Source organism: Styela clava, chromosome 1 (genome assembly GCF_964204865.1).
Source record: "Styela clava chromosome 1, kaStyClav1.hap1.2, whole genome shotgun sequence".
NCBI lineage: Eukaryota > Metazoa > Chordata > Ascidiacea > Stolidobranchia > Styelidae > Styela > Styela clava.
Genome location: NC_135250.1, coordinates 29,509,781 through 29,527,219, shown reverse-complemented (window position 1 = coordinate 29,527,219; position 17,439 = coordinate 29,509,781). Strand labels below are relative to the sequence as shown.

Genomic DNA, 17,439 nt, shown 5'->3' with positions numbered 1-17,439 from the left:
CTCATATTTGACCTCCGTATTGCGCTTCTTCGAGGGAAATTCCTTCTTCACAAAAGGGCATCGAGAACAATACAATGTGCCACATGTCAGGTTTCGTTCTGAAGACCGTCGATTGCATTAGAATTTGCCTATAGTTACTGCAAACTAAGCGAAACTCACTGGATTAAAACACAGATCGCCTAACAGTATAAAACAGAATGTTATATTTATTTTCAAATCATTCTAACCCTAACTGAATAAATACTAATTTGTTTTTTGGGGGCTCCCGAAGTATGCGAACCAAGATGGCGGACATCGGAATGTAATATGTGTACTAGGTTAGGGTTAGGCCATAATTTTAGGTATAAATACTACGGTAGGCTCTTGGCTAGTCTTCGAACTGATAATAGGACTAAAATAAGGAAAATTGGAAAAAAATTATCGCCTAACCCTAACCTGTCACCCATGTTACGTTCCGATGTCCGCCATCTTGGTTCGCATACTTCGGGAGCACCGTTTTTTGTCTTGGTGTCTCGCACCTCTCTCCACCCTGAAATACCATATTACTTCTTTTTTGTATTGTGTATTCACGATGTGTACTTTAGTATGATGGAAAAATAAATTACCGATAACCTGCGAAAGCCGTTTTATCGCCTATAGTTAGTAAATTCAAAAGAGTTTGTGTAGCACATGACCTCAAAAACACCTTTCCAGCTCGCGATCTTCCATTACTAAGTCCCCGCCAACGCTCGAAATATTGAAATTACGGGGCTCCCGAAGTATGCGAACCAAGATGGCGGACATCGGAATGTAATATGTGTACTAGGTTAGGGTTAGGCCATAATTTTAGCTATAAATACTACGGGAGGCTCTTTGCTAGTCTTCGAACTGATAATAGGACTAAAATAAGGAAAATTGGAAAGAAATTATGGCCTAACCCTAACCTGTTACCCATGTTACGTTCCGATGTCCGCCATCTTGGTTCGCATACTTCGGGAGCACCGAAATTACTAATTATCCAGTGAGGGTTAGGATTGCAGATTGCGATGGAAATTCAAAAAATCATTCCTAACTCCAGCTGGACAATCACTAATTTGTTTTTTCAAAACGTATTAGGATAAGACAGGATAATCTGTTAAAGTAGTATCATCGCCTATTCTATTCAAAACAGTTTATTCGACACGAGACCTAAAAAACACTCTCCGGCCCGAGATGTTCCATTCTCTACCTACTTTTGGGAATCTGGGTATCAGTGGCTGATTTGCTATCTTTTTAGGTGTGAAGGATCTTAACAATTTCTCACACGTATTTATGTAAATTTGCTTACCAGAATATTCCTGTTTGCTGGTTTAAAATCTCAAATGCACACTCTCGACTTACTCTAGATTAAAATACAATCACAAGTCTCGCATTATTTTCCCAACATTACATTCTTCTTTCGGTACTCCCGTAGTGCGTGTACCAGGTTGAGGTTAGGCCATAATTTCATTCCGATTTTCCATATTTTAGTTCTATTACGAGTTCGAGGACTGCCTGTGTTAGCAAAGTAATATACCCCCCCCCCCCCCCCCCCGTCCATAGATTTCAGTCCCTTTACACAACTTGATGTAAAATAAACGAAGAAAATTAGTTACCTCCATATTAGTACACATACTTCAGGAGCGCCATTATTTCCAATGATTCGTGCTAATAACTACAAACGATGCGACTACGCTACTCAACAATTGAGCGCATACAATACTGTACTTAGGCAGTTGGCTAAATTTTTTGACAAATATGGTAAATTTTAACGTAATTTAGACGTAAATCTAACTCGATTTCAGTGATAATAATGAATACGCACCACATCAAGGTCGCACTTTATCTTTTAAATTCAAGGGCAAGTTTTAAAAGGTTGTGTGACATTTTATAAACTATGACTCGTGACAAAATAGGATGCATTTTACAATTCTTTTAACAGTCCAATACGTAACAACGCAACGGAAGTTAATTAACACAGTGGGCCTTGTGAGTCACAAACCGTTTCTCTATTTTATAGTTGTCATTTAATCATGCCCGATCGAGGGTAAAACATGGAGTAAATTTTTAATTACATACGGCCCATCTTTGTTGCAATGATAATGCCGAACATTTTGAGATGTTTGAAGATTCCTTATCGAATATATATTACGAATCTGAGTCATGATATCTGTTACGTACAGTGCTGGATTAACCATTGAGCAAAATAATCACGTGCTTAGGGCACCAAGGAAGTGAGGACACCATAGACGATCTTTTCAATTATGACCCAGTATTTAATGCAGGGGTTCTCAACCTTTTTTTCGTCAAATACTCCCCGAGTCACGAAACAATCAACACGAACCCCCGGTAATCAGACACCAAACAAAGTTGTGATATATATATATATATATATATATATTGAATAACGATTTGTTGCAACCAATTTATTGACCATATGTAACTAAATTAAATCGTCTTGTTGATATTATCGCCCTTGTCGTCTGCCTAACTAATGAATTCTTAAATTTTTCCCAGTTTTCAATAAGCATAATCACTTCTCCAATGCTCGCAGCACGCTGTCTTTAAAGATTTCACAGTTTGTACGCAAAGACTTGAATTTCACTTTGTTGCGTCACAATCACAACAATGCAAGATCGGGGAAAAACTACGTTTCAATTGGCGTCTGGTTTCAATGGGCACGCATTTTGTTCCTGAATCCTGAAAATAAGGCTGAAACCGTACATGAATAGGTGTTCACCCATCTGGTAGAAAAAATATTTGAAATAGTGAAACATATAAACATGAATGCTAATGATGATCAATATTCGGGCGGTCCTTATGACCGAACGTGCGGAGTAGGGTTGGATTATCCGGATAGCGGTTAACCGGATAACCGATTAACCAAGAGGTATTTTGCTATCTGATAACCGGATATTATTGTAACGGTTAACCGGATAATAGAGCAGTATAAATAATGCATATGCGCATTAGTGATTTTTATATTTTTTGTTGAGTGGCCAATGACATCTCTCAGAGCATATAATATTCACTTATATCCACACCACTCTGCACATTTTAGTCATCCGTGTAATGCTGGAGTGAACTTGACTATAGTATTACATCACAAAACACGCAGAAAAATGTGATTATTGCGTATTTGCGGTATAGGAGAGCCCGACTTACCTTAAAATAAAAGCATTTCTACTCTAGATATGAAAATAAATGGTAAGCTGCACGAACAAATCCAATTTCCTATTTTTGCTATCTTGAAAATTCATCAAATTTGAGCTATTATTGCAATTCCAATGAGTATAATTTATTTAGTACAATAAATGCAGATATTAATTAGCTTATAGTTATATATCAACATTTTCGGGAGAAAAGTCGGGTTCAGTTTCGTCGGTATATAACGCCGATAATTGTTTTATTTCGCCCGGAACTGAAATGGCCGCAGTATGTTATCTATCGTCGTATCTATCTATCGTTAAGAGAGTAGATCTGAAACACACATTTTTGACTGACAATAAGGAATTGAATGCTAACGAAAATACCACGACTCTTGATTTATGAGCCAGTGATAGATAAAACAAGACTCTATTTTAGGCGCTGTTGAATCGCCAAAATTTCGTAATAATCGTATTTACTGAATTTACAACAAGGGTAACTTTTCACGGGATGTAACTTCTTTTCAAATTAAAACTGGCATAATGCCGATGTTAATTCCCCAAATAATAACGCGATGCGGAAGAAAACGATCGGCGATGATAATACAATTAGCCTGTAAAATTCGACCGCCTTTATTAGTGACGTTTTCGAAAATTTCAAAATGAGGAGGAAAGGCTGTTATTACATTTATGGTTTTCATGGAACTTTCACAAACAAATTTGTTTGCAAAATGGTCTATAATATTTCAGAAAAGTTTAATGTGACAGACTCTGTATCGTGTCATGTTTTTCGTTTACTCATTTAGGGTGGAAGGAAAGTTGTTCAAAAACTGGCGCAGCATTGTTTTGGCTCTGTTAATTTAGTTTAAAAGGTATTCGAATGGAAATAGATTTAAAGTTGTGGCCTAATTAGTACAAACGTGAGAATATTTACAGTGATGTTAAATAAGTGAAGTTTTCAAATTAGAAGAAATTTCTGACCACTTCGGTTTTTTCATAATCATCAATTTGCTTTGTTATTAAAATTTTTGTTCAAATGACGTATATTTTCCTATACACTTCACGGAATTTGTTCCCCCTATATTCTATTTTTTGGATACTTCTCTCACCGAAATAAAATGTTCGAAATGCACGATTTTTTGTGTTCATGATTTCATTTATATGTATGCTCTTGTGGTATATATTAACAAAGTTTATTTCGTCGTGCAAGAAATCACCAAATATTATAGAAAACAAAATACTATACATGACAATATTAAATTTCATTGCAATTGATAGGAAGGTGCGGATGATCAGAAATGATCATTGTGAGTCTGCGACACTAAAATTTAGTACGAGTCAAAATTTAAAGAAAAGAGGCTCTAGACACAAAAAGAAACTTTTAAACAACTTTACAATAAAGTAGAAATAATATAAATCTTTACATATTATTTGAATAGGGAAAATAACTTAGCAGTTGGGGGAAAAAAAATTAGGACACAATATTTTCAAAAAATGTTTCATTTTATTATTCCGCTGTACATCGGTACGACTACTGAGCTTAAATTATTATTTATTGACACATGCAATATTAAAATGCACAATAATTCATATTCAAGAAAAATAATACATATGTGAGTATTTACAACAGAACTGTGTGGTGTTATTCGTTCAATTCACCGCGAAAATCCTGCGAAATCGGTTCTCTAAAATCAGCAGTAACTATCCGGTTAACCGTATATTTAAAATACGGAATACCCGGATATATCCGTTATCCGGATAGTGAAAACTATAGGTATCCGAACTAACCCTAGTGCGGAGTAGGCCTACTGCAAATCAGAATAATTAAGTTGTTGTCCACCCCATTAGATGAGCAACATTCTAGAGCAGTGGTTCCCAAACTAGGGTCCGCGGACCTTTTGGGGTCCGTGAAGTACTTTCCGAGGGTCCGCGAAAGAAATCTGTTGGATGGCTCACAGTTTGATAATGCAAAAATTAACTGCTTAAATTTGGAAAGAAACATTTATCGCTTTATGATGCTTTACAATCTCTGCTGAGGACACTGATTCTTCACTTTTTGTTTCGATTAGGCTTTCCCAATTGTGACGTCACAAAGCTATGACAGCTCCTGCCACGAACAAACCGCGGCGTCTCATGCCATGGTTTAATGGCGCTATAATTTAGTAATCAGTATTATCGGCATATTAACAAAGTCATGCGCCGTACTTTTGTTTAATATACCAAAAAAAGTACCAACCTACTCATTGTTTGTCACCAACAGGGGCGGGCAGCCCTGCCAATACATCCGACATGCCTTGGTTACGACATCAAAATTTTACCCGACATGATTTTTTAATTTGCTGTCGTGGTACCGGTTTGGGGCATCTAAAAAGTCAGTCGCCGTGGTTTAACCGGAGCTCCAGAAGTAATCTATGTGCACCAAGATGGCGCACAACCTGAACATGGTATTGTGTACCGGTTAGGGTTCAGGTCGTGCGACATCTTGGTACATATGCTTCTGGAGCGCCGTTTAGCCATAGCGGCCATTGTTTGGAAATCCCGCTAAATACCTAAAACTGCACTTGGAGGTGTGGATGGCGCTGTCTTTTTGCATGCTTGTTGTTATAGGAGAGAATTACAGTAGGTAGTTGATAAAGTATGCCACTCCGTTTCTAAATGCTGATTTACGCTTTTGTTTTGAAAGGTGGATAGCGTTAAATATAGCGCAGTCAGAAAGGCACTACGTTTTAGTTTTTAGGTGTCAATGACACACGGTAACGGTAGGCATATATTTTTACGTTTTCAACTCTGTATTATCAATTTCAAAATGTCTTCTAAAATTAAAATTGAGATAATCGTATGTAATTTTATCGTGATAAACGCAGGTGAAGATATGTTTTGCACTACACCGTGTGAAGCATTTATTTTTGTTGTGATCTTGTTTTATGTGATATCTTTCTGTCTTTCTTTGATAATGTTCTATTTTAGTCAATTAGTGCACAGGGCCGCAAAACAAAAACAAAATTGCAAGGGGTCCGTCAGACATTTTTTTTGAAAAAGTTTGGGAACCACTGTTCTAGAGCAACACGAGATAAGTAGAAAGAGGTGGGGCAACCTAACCTAAATGGAATCAAACGAAACGTACATAAAAACGTGATGTTATGGTTTTGATGGTGACCGTACATTTGGACCCACGTACATTTGAACCCATGTGTATATCCGCGGGTTCAATCTATATGCGGGTGCTAAAACCCATGGGTTAGGGTTAGTATGGGTTCAACTATCCGTAAAACAAAAAAAAATTCCATATGTGCAATAGCATGCAGGTGCAATTGCCATGGGTTCAAATGTACGTGGGTTCAAATGTAATGGAACCGGTTTTGATACATTCTCCCAAGAAAAGGGTAGGTAAGCCTTTTAGGTGCAACCAATAATATGTAGGTTGGAGTGTTCTCCACCTTTCTCTAGAACAGGGATGGCGAACCTTTTCCAATGAATGGGTCAAAAATTATATTTTCATCGCGGGCCAGAAGATAGCGGGTCACAGATATTTAATCAATGCTTGTATCTATAAGAAACTTCTGAAACAAATCTTATAAGTTTCTGATGGAGTTGGTGTAGTTTTGGGCCTTACTTATGCAGCACTTCTATCAGGGACTTTTTGTAGCATAATTTTATGAAGTTAGAGTACGAAAACACGCATATGAATTAACAAAAACCCTTAGGATGTTCGGCAAAATATTTTACGGTTCCAAAGAGTTTGGAGGGATACCCACCATGATAGTTTTATATTTTTCGGCAATATCGGCATTTTTTTCGGTATCGGCCATGTATCGGTATCGGTTAGATTAAGGCCGATATTACCGATATATTTACCTTTTTGATATGGTCCAGAATGTTTTAAAAGATAAGTTGGAATACTACTTTTTAATTTATTTTTGTCTGGAGAGCGTGAGCTATGAGCCATACATGTCCCCACCCCTGCGAGAGAATAGGATTCACGTGTTTTTAGCTATTTAACAGCTAAACTAGCTCAACCAGTTTGGCTATTTTCGCTGTCAAATTTTTATATTGACATTTTTAATATTACATAGTTTTTATGAAGAACTATATCAACACAGCACATAACAAAAAGCAACTAGGCGCCCAGTTTTAAATAATACAGTGGAATTGGGGTCCTTCCTTATTAACGGCACATGGACTTTTGGCACGGGTATAAATTCTGACTGTTTGTCGTCAAGTACGAGTGTCATTTAGTCCGTCGACATCGATAAACTAAATTCCGACACAATTATCCTTTTACGCAGGTATTAATTTTAATTCTGCTCAACTACACGATTTCTTTATAGATATATTGACTTGACCGCCTAGCCCTAGACTGTCTCAAAATATATGATAGCAATTGTAAAATATTATAAAATAGTGAAGTAATAAAACATCCTCAACGGTTATCGGTGGGCCTTCTTTTTGTCGGTGCTGATTGATATTGCGTCGACGATTACGATTAGCCACTAAATTAAATATTTGTAAAATGCTTTTAATTTGAACGTAGGACGGCGGCGCTAGAATGTGTGGGTGATATTCGATATTCTTTTAAACACGAATAACGATATTCGAAGCTCGCGATATTAACATTAAATTCAAATTGGACATCCCGGCTTATGAGTTTTCTAATTGAACACCGAGATTACTAGCGTTACTGTACAATGTATCTTAATCAGTTACAGCATATGGATACCAAACATTAATTTCATATTATGTGATATATATATATCTTTTTTTTCGATCTGAAATAATGTGTACTATGAACAACGCTCAAAGACCATTGTTTTACCCGTCTGCCCTACACAGCATACCTAATTAAGTAATAATTACATAGTATCGGTATCGGAATATCGGCCTTTTTGTAGTATCGGCGTCGGTATCGGCGACAAAAGTGGTATCGGTACATCTCTAGTGCAGAGTGCAGACATGCGTCCAAGATTAGGGGTTTTGGAAATTACCATACCAGCCGGGAAATTGACAATTTGAATAGAAGCGATCGCAGCCCTGACTGCCCAACTGACGGTACTTTAAAATAGTTTAGTTTTCGCTAGATTAATCCAAGGCCGGTTTTATCAATTTTCATCACTGATTGTTAGTATTCCATTCGTGCCTTGGCGGGTCACGAATCTAGAACATTGGTTCTCAATAGGGTTCACCAATAGCTCACTCAGAAGAAAACTGATATAATAATTTGACACAAATAGAATATAATGCGAGATTCGTCGTCGCGGATAAAAAAAAGCAAGATGGCGGTGATTCGGAATTTTTGTCAGAGTCGATCCGAGTAAATTACTTATCGATCTTTAAGTATGTTGATAGGTATTTGTCTGTTAGATGCACGCGATATCTCACGAAGGCGTGGTTGAATCTGCTCCAAATTTAGCATGCACATCATCATATCTCGGACCAGAAGCCTATTGATTTTGGATGAATTATGTCGTATAATTAGCGATTTATTTTTTAATTAGTGATGGGACACGCGGTGTCACTATAGAGTCATGAATCGAAACCGCAGTTTCGATCGATAAGTCTTCGTCTCCGACCGATATTCTCGTTTACTATTCGAGTCGAAATGCCCAGCTGTAGTCGTTTCGCCATCGTATGAATTTGTATATTTGACTGCATTACTAAGCCCCGAGATTTCAAAAATACCACGGGCTTCGCATATCCAGATGTGGATAGAAGGCGGCATGTCTTTTCACAAATAAGGCTTTTCGTCGAATCTAAGAAACGTAATACCGAATCAGGTGGATTTTTGCACTCTCAAAAATCGTAGTTTTTTATTAGTGGCTTGACCATCTTCAAGGCGAAAAAACGTTTCCCAAAATGCCCTTGATAAATCCCGCGACGGGCCTAACTATGACGACGTTGCTGTTCAAACTCCATACAGCTTCACAGCAAACACCACAAATGTTATCAGAGAAAAAAATTTTGATCTTTATTTAGATCGATGTTTAGATGTTTGTATTAACAAAAATGTCTTTGAAATGCAAGATTCACACAACAGACTTAATTCTACAATCAGTTTAATACAGTGGTTCTCAAACTTTTAAAGCCACGCTCCCCTTTTAGAATTTATCAAGTCTCATCTCAAAAATTACTAGCCACCAATAAGCTACAAATGACAGATAGTGAAGGTTAACAATGTTTTATTCAAAATACAGTATACGTGGATGCAACGTAAATATCCAAAAAATAAGGCGGGTAAGATACAAACTAACAAAAATTTTTATTTTTGATTAACTTCACGGCCAGTGGCGTATCTAGGGTGTGGCAGCCATGGCTCGTCCCATGGGCGCCGTTTGAACAGGGGCGCAAAAACGACAAAAAGTATTAATAATAAAACGTTTCAATGAAATAATTTCAAATTGGGAATATTACTCAAATAATCACGTAGAAGTATCTTGATTCATTAACAATCGTTATAAGTTATCAAATAAATATCAAGGGGGCGCATTTTTAGACTTTGCCATGGGTGCCATTTTAAGTAGATATGCCACTGTTCACGACTAGGGCTGGGCATTTCGAATCGAATAGTAAATTATTCGAATCGGTTCAGAGCTAAATTTCGAATCGACGCCATCTTGTTTTAATTTTCCGCTAATGGTCGAGGTGAATTCCCCAATTTTTTTTCATTAGAGTCATATTTATTCAACGAAATTCTAACATATGACTATTTTCTGTAGTGAGTTATTGATAAAACGCGTTTGTTATTCCGTGTGAACGCTCAGTAATCTATCTGGGTGATTTATTCTATGTCTTCAGTAATTCATTTGTTGAGAGGATCAATTACTATAATAAAGTCGCTTAAAATTATATGTTTTCAAGTATTCGAGATTCGATTCGATTCTGAAATCACAAGGTATTCGAAAATGCCAAGCCCTGTTCACAACCCTTCAAAAAATTGTCTACGTTCCCATTGCGGTGGCGCTTCCCACGTTTGAGAACCACTGGTTTAGTAGAAATAAGCAAGCCCTAAAAAAATAAAACTAAAAATGATAATCTGATGACAACATACAAAAGTAAATGATTGAATCTCAACATCAAGATAATGTATGTAGGTAAGTAAGAGTTTTATAATATCTACCATGTTGGGTAGAACAACACGAATAATGCTCTGCACTTATCCTAGCTTTGATAACATTGATTCACTATTTTTTATGACCATGCAGACCTTTCCAGTAATATATTCTCCTCCATTCTAAATACCTTTTCGGCGTTTTAGAAGTGTGTGTGCCAATAAGGAGGTAACTAATTTTGTTTGCCTTCTTTGCATCAAGTTGTGTAAAGGTACTGAAACCTATGGGCAGGGGGTATATTCACTTTGCTAACACAGACAGTTCCCAAACTCGTAATAGAATTAAATGAGGAAAATCGGAATAAAATTATGGCTTGGTACATACACAACGCATGTACCACTTTTTCTACGTTTGAAAAGTATTTTTAATATGGGAAATTTAGCATTAGCAAGCCATACTGTACTGTAATATGGCAACAGTCAATGATTTGGGCTATGACAACACATACAATGCTGGTTCTTCAGTAATCTTCCATCTGAACTAAAACCATGTTCATGTTCCTTTAGCGAAAGTTGAAAACGCAGATCCGACCATCGCTGATGATTTAGTTGGTTTAGATATCGCAATTGGAGAGAGAGGAATGAAGTGCTGGAAATACAAAGTAATGGATACTTTATACAGATACAGGCAGGCGCGCAGCCAGGATTTTCAAAAGGGGGGGGGGTTCAAAATTGGAAATTCGTCTGTAACAGTCACCACGATCACACGTTCGTTAATGGAGCCGCCTTTTCAGCGTATAATAAATTTTCTGCCGCGTAAAATATTTCATTCATGACAACTACGAGTTTCCAAAATGTCCTTTAATTGTGTCCAACGTAACTCACGGTTGCGACTGCGCGGTTTACCTCAAAATCATAACAGTACTGCAGTAAAAAACCACGGCGATCTGTGGACATAAAAATATGAGATAAGCTGCCTGATGCATTTAATTTTAATACGAATTTTTTGTAATCTTGCGACCTCGTTGTCGTCGTTAGTAAAATATGGATATCTGATATAAAATTCCGTATAGTACAATTTTACTTCATACAATGAACATAGATATAAAGTAAACCAGTAAATCAAAAATACAAATTCACCGCCTCAAAATCGACGCAGAACAGTCGCCGTGATTACGCCACTTGTTAAAAGGCAATTGCACACGTTATCGGCGACGTTCGACCCCGATCCCCCCTGGCTGCGCCTTTGGATACAGGTTAGAGATATCTGGTTCAAGCAACTCGTTCGCTACTTCAATCCATAGTGTATTAAATTGGATAAGTATTGCTGAACTGGGAAGACTGTAGCTCTGACATGGGCCAAATCCGGCCCGTTGTGTAATTCATTCTGGTCCACCTGATGCTGCCACAACCAAACTAAAACCAAATTTTGATATTTTAGCTAAAAAATAGCTCAAGGAATTTGCAGAGATTGCGATTAAATTTAGTTTTGGCACGAGGCCTATTGTTTTCCACTGTTTCTTTTGTAACACTGTAAATATTGTTCACAAAATGTAACTTTTTACGTCACACTTACATGGCCTGCCAGTTTAGGTCGGCACAATTTTTGGCCTCTGATTCAAGGACCTTTAGATCGCGACAGGCAATTTCTGCTCGCACAGAGCCTTTTTCAGAATGGAATGGAATATAAAACGCATATATAAAACATTTCGGACCTCCAGAAATATGCGCACCAAGATGGCGCACAACCTGAACATAGTATGTGTGTACCGATTAGAATTCAGGTTGTGCGACATCCTGGTGCGCATACTTCTGGAGCACCAAAATTTCAGTAACGTCTGATTCAACTCACAGTATCGTCTCCTTCCATAAGAACTCTTCCCAGCGGATTAGTTGAAGTTTCTTTCAGTTTTTGTTTTCTTGGTGTCATTACTGTATTCCTAAAAATTTATCGAAATTGTTTAGTTATTTATTTAAGTCACTACCTTGCCTTACCACTAGGGTGTAAGGAACTTGGTAGGCGATATGGGACAAGAGAGATTCCAATCCTTCCAATACTGGCAGCTCTTTGTGCGTCAATGAATGTTTCCCCGACCTTTGACCCCAGAAAAATTCTCCCCATACTTTACTACTGCAAAATTTTGATTGCTTATTTCGCAAGTGCTCTGGTGAGTTGAAACTTACATACCGTACTGATTTGCATGCTGAGAACCATTACAGCATTACAGGTATAGCTAATTTTAGCCTAGTGATTCATAACTCATTTTCTGAAACACAACTGAAAACTGACAAATAACACGCAAAACCGACGCCATGTTTACAACCATGCTTGAATATCTGAGCATCTAGAAAAATTACAATTGTTATGTCATCGTTGACTTATTGGTTTCGTGGTTCGTCATATGATTGAGCCTATCCTATTCTCTTAATCAAAGAAATGCCGAAACCTACTGAAACTGTATAAATCTATGGCGCACCGCGCACCTTTCAAAGAAAAAGTGGTATGTGAACCAAGATGACGAACACCAGAACGTAGTATGCGTACCAGGGCAGGGTTTGGTCATAATTTCAGGTATAAATACTACGGGAGTCACTTGGCTAGTCTCCGACTCGTAAAAGACTAAAACAAGGAAAATTGGAATGAAATTATGGCCTAACCCTAACCTGGTACACATACTACTTTCCGGTGTCCGCCATCTTGGTTCACATACTTCTGGAGTACCGAAAAAGTTACTTCAAAATAAGAAAAGTTGACTCCAACCACCACCCACCTAAAATTTCTACAAGTTAGCAAAGCAATCTCCTCATCTAACAAGGCCTCAGAAAATCGTTTCTTGCAAATGATTTTGATACTCGGAGACGAAGCAAGGATTGAAGATCTTTTGCGAGGCGTTTTCTTGATGCCGCGAGAAGGAGACTGGCTTGGTAAAGATTGAAAGCGACATTTTTTGGGTGTTGAGCTGTAAAACAAAAAGCAATATAGATAAGATTTACATATTTATCCCGGGGAGAGGAAAGCCTATAAGACGGCTTAATCATATGGCAAACCATGGCCTCTTGGCCGGTTACCAGTCCAGGTCGGGTATGGGATTAGCTAGCCAGTTATTTGTTTTTTCGGAAGCATGGACTTGATGATGGAGGAAGCTGTAACCGACCAGCGGTTACGTGAACCACCCTACGAAGGTGAGGAGTCCAGCAATTCTCTCGCAGATGATCATCACCGCATGGGATTCGAACTTGCGATCCCATGAAGGGTAATCAGAGATGCGGTGGCGAGCGTATTCCTAACGCTTAGCACGATGTGCCACACCGCCGAGTCTTTTCATGGCTGAGATTGACAAGTGCAGTAGACCAGTAATTCTCAAACTTTGTTACGGAGGCTGTGAAGATGTTGACTATCATTTACGAAGCCCCACAAACGAATTTATAAAAGAAAAAAAATTCATTTACCGATTAATGTAAATTAAACTAAAATTACTTTATTTGATAACTTGGGTGTATTTGCTGCTTTGCATTTGAAAAAAAAATTAGTATTTCAATAAGTGAAGGAAAGTTTATTGTTAAAGTAAATAACACAGACAGACTACTTGTCAAACATATCATCAAGGACAAATTGTCCTTTTACAGCTGAATGAGCGGTATTTATACTAGTGACCAGGGAAGCTATAAAATTTGTGAAGACAGCTACAAAAACAATTCGAATAAACTTGAGCCACAGCAGTGACGAAATAAGGACATGGTTGTAAATGGACATTAATAATTGGGAATCTAATTTTGAAAATAAAATAATAAGAAAAAATATAAAATGCAAATTCCATTTTGGCACTGGAATTTATTTGGAATTAAAAAAAATAAAACAAAAACAAGGCAAAAATATAAGATTCATGAAATAATAATAAACTATCAATCACGCATACAAAGGGAGATTTCCTACCTTTGATTATTCTTTGATCTCAGCAGTCTGAATGCAGCTGGAGTCTGTGGTGGAGGAGGACGCACTGGTCTTGGTGCAGCTAACATGGGTGCTGTGGAAAATTTGAAGCAGTACATAAAGCAATAGCTATTTTATTCAAGCTTTACAGCAGGGCGTTTCCCAAACCATTTTTCTATATTAGAGATGCAGAACAGAGAATGGGGCTTTCACTCAGCCTTACAGTTATAAATACACCAGGAAAAACGGTGAAAGATTCAATGTAGCGACAAGAGCAAAAATCATTATGTATTTTTATTTCTTACCCACGTGAGCCCTTTTTGTAGATAAACTGTCGCATTAGTATTCTATGCTTGACGGCAAAAAGTGTTAAGGGCCACACATTGCACATTAAATGTTTTGGCATGCCGGGTTGTGGCAAAATTTGATTTCAGAGCTGAAGTAAATATTGAGTTGAATTTGTTTTAAACCCAAAGTCAAATGTGAATTTTCCTGTGATCACAGATCAGAAAACAAAATTTGTAAAATAAAATAAGAATTTTGTATTACCTTGTCTGTGACCATGCACTGGTTTAGGCGTTCTGATGGTTGACGTCAACAAATGGTCGCTATCATTTGCTCCAGCGGAAAGTATTCCACTTTTGTTCTCAATTAGTGTGGGTTGAGGCAAGACAGCAGGTTTCAAAACCGGTTTCAACTGGTCTGTGCCAGAAATTTCTAGTTTTCTCATAGCAGGTTTTGCAACCGGTTTTAACTGGCTTGTACCCGAAATTTCTGGTTCTGCTGGTAATGAGGGCTGGGTTTGGTACTGAGTTTCAAACGACCCAATGCCAGATATATCAGGTGTAGGTTGATTTTTAGATGAAAAATTGCCATTCGAAAGAACAAGATCAGACATTTGTGTTGTATTGCCAGCAGAGCATTCCTTTTTTAGTATATTTTCCGAATAGGAAGATTCATGAGATGCTTGATTTGTATGGCCACCAGATAGTACGGGTAGTAGGGGCTTTTGCAGAAATCTGATTGGTGCATTTTTGTCATGCTTCGTTGATGTGACATCTTGTTCAACCAATGAGGAGGCAGTGAGACTTCTACTGCCACCTGATGGTATTGGTAGGAGAGGTTCTGGAAGAAGTCTGATTGGTGCGTTTTGGCCATGGTTCGTCGACGTGAGCTCTGTTTCCACCAATGAGAAATCTAGAAGATTACGGACAGGAGCATACGACGGGCTACTTTTATTCAAATTATTAAAAAATCTCGCTAGACTTTCATTTTGCTCAAATGGGGAAAGAATGTCTGTATCTTTCTGAAAACTTGAACCACTCTCCGAAGGTGAAAATACGTTTGTTTCTTTATTATCTTGAAGTGAAATTTCATTCGAATTCAGATCGACACTGTCGAGACGTAACAAATCAAAATCATCTTTGAATCGAACATTTTTTTGCTTCATAGGCGGCGTTAGATCTGGTTTACTCAGTACACCAATGTTCTTGTCCTTGTCTAATGCCAATAAATCATCTCCAGCATTAAAATCTGGCATGGGTATATTCAGACTCGACTTTACTGATGCTGGAGTAAGAATACTTTCCTGTGGAATCGAAGAATTGTCGCTCAAATTGACATTAAGAGGTCTGGGCTGGTTTTGAGCTTTCAAGATGCTTGAAATTGTCGAAAATTTCGGCAAATTTTTCTCCTGTTTGGGGCAGGTTTTGTTCTTTGCAGATAGATTTTTGCTAAGCTCTATGCCTACAATAGACAATGTGTCCAATGTTGGTAACTCTTCCACATTAGATGCTTGTCCATAGAGATAATTAGAAGCACAGACATTTACTGAATTTGATTCTGACTGCTGCAAAGGCAAAGGCTCAAATTGATTCATTGTTAAGATTGGCGATGAAGAATTTGATTTTTGCTGACTCAGCATTTTTTCAAAAGTGACATGATCATTTTTGTTTCTCAAGGTTGCAGGACTTTTTATTTGATCCTGATCTGGTAACAATGTAGCATTTCCTAACTTATGCATTTCTTCATACGTCATTCCAAATCTTTCACAAAGTCCTGGACTAAGAAACGTCACATTTTTGAGCATAGTCTCGCTTAGAAATCCAGTTGAGCTACAACTTGAACGTATTGTTGTTTTTCGCGTCGCCGGCTTCGAGTCCGCAAAACTAGGGTCAAAGTTCGGCGATTTAGAAAATACATCGCTCAAATTTTCATCTGCGTTTTTAGTGATAGCAGAACTAGCTGGACTCAATTTTTCTTTCAAAATAGGTGAATTTTTGTTCCTAATTTGGAGTGTTTTTGCAGGATAAGAGACTGGTATTATATCACATTTGGCAGAATCCAAATCCGGTTTTTCTTCTTTATCCAAATGCTGAGATTTGAGTCTGATTCTGCCACTTGTTATTTTGCTTGTTTTACTGTTGCCAAGTTTTTCCCAAGACATTGACTTAACTGTATCTGGCTTGATGGTATTTGGACTTGAAGTTGGCGGAATTTCCGGTTCAGTGGTTTTATCTGGTTTAATTGTATGTAAAACGTCAGCTGGCAGAATTTCTGGTTGAGTGGTTTTATTCAGTTTGATTGTATTTGGAAAGTTGGCTGGCAGAATTTTCGGTTGAGTGTCTTTTTTTTCTCTACTTACGGCAGCAGTATGGACATCTGGTGATTGGTTAGTACTAACCCATTCAAACTTTCTAGCCTTATTTTCATCAAGTAAAGGTTTCATGTTACCACTGTCCATGGAATGAGAAACCTTAGTGGGCATAAACAGTCTACTATTAGAATTTGTGTTTTGTTGAATATTTTTTTGTGCTTTTGACATTTTGACGCTCATTTTTGTCATCCCTGGAATGCTAGAATGAGCTGAAACCGCTATTTCAGCCGTGATATCCTTCTTTTGCTCGATGTCCGTCAAACTTGCTCGCGAAGTAAGCTCTGTGCTGTCATCTGGCGTGGAAATGATTGGTCCGAAATATTTGTGGGCTGTATGCTTCGGTTTAGCGAAATCTGCTGGCATGTGAGGTTCGAGAGCTTTCATTATTCTTTCCTTAGCCGGTGTAATCTCTGGATGTAGGAAACTTTTGGCTTGAGTTCTTGTTGCTGAAAATGGAGAATAGGAAGGTTTTAATTACGATTTGAAATCTGAAAATTGAAATATTCGGAGTAGGTGTGGCCTATTGTGCTAAGCGATTGGAATACACTAGCCACCTCACCTCTGATTAACCCTGCTTGGGTTCGCAGGTTCGAATCTCATGTGGAGAAAATTATGTGCCAGAGGATTGCTGGACTCCTTGTCGCTGTAAGGTGGTTCATGTAACAAC

The 17,439-nt window shown here is 37.8% G+C and overlaps 1 protein-coding gene across 1 annotated transcript in view; it reads right to left on the bottom strand.

Annotated features, from left to right (window-relative positions):
* Positions 1-9,080: 9,080 nt before the first annotated feature.
* The window catches only part of LOC120334895 (uncharacterized), a 28,743-nt gene continuing 20,384 nt past the window's right edge, over positions 9,081-17,439 (bottom strand). The window contains exons 18-22 of the mRNA XM_078113297.1: positions 14,666-17,218; positions 14,120-14,210; positions 12,957-13,145; positions 12,038-12,125; positions 9,081-10,834 (exon numbers count right to left, since the gene is read on the bottom strand). Of these exons, the coding sequence (XP_077969423.1) occupies positions 10,739-10,834; positions 12,038-12,125; positions 12,957-13,145; positions 14,120-14,210; positions 14,666-17,218 (3,017 nt within the window). The 3' untranslated portion in view covers positions 9,081-10,738. The remainder of the gene's footprint in view (positions 10,835-12,037; positions 12,126-12,956; positions 13,146-14,119; positions 14,211-14,665; positions 17,219-17,439) is intronic.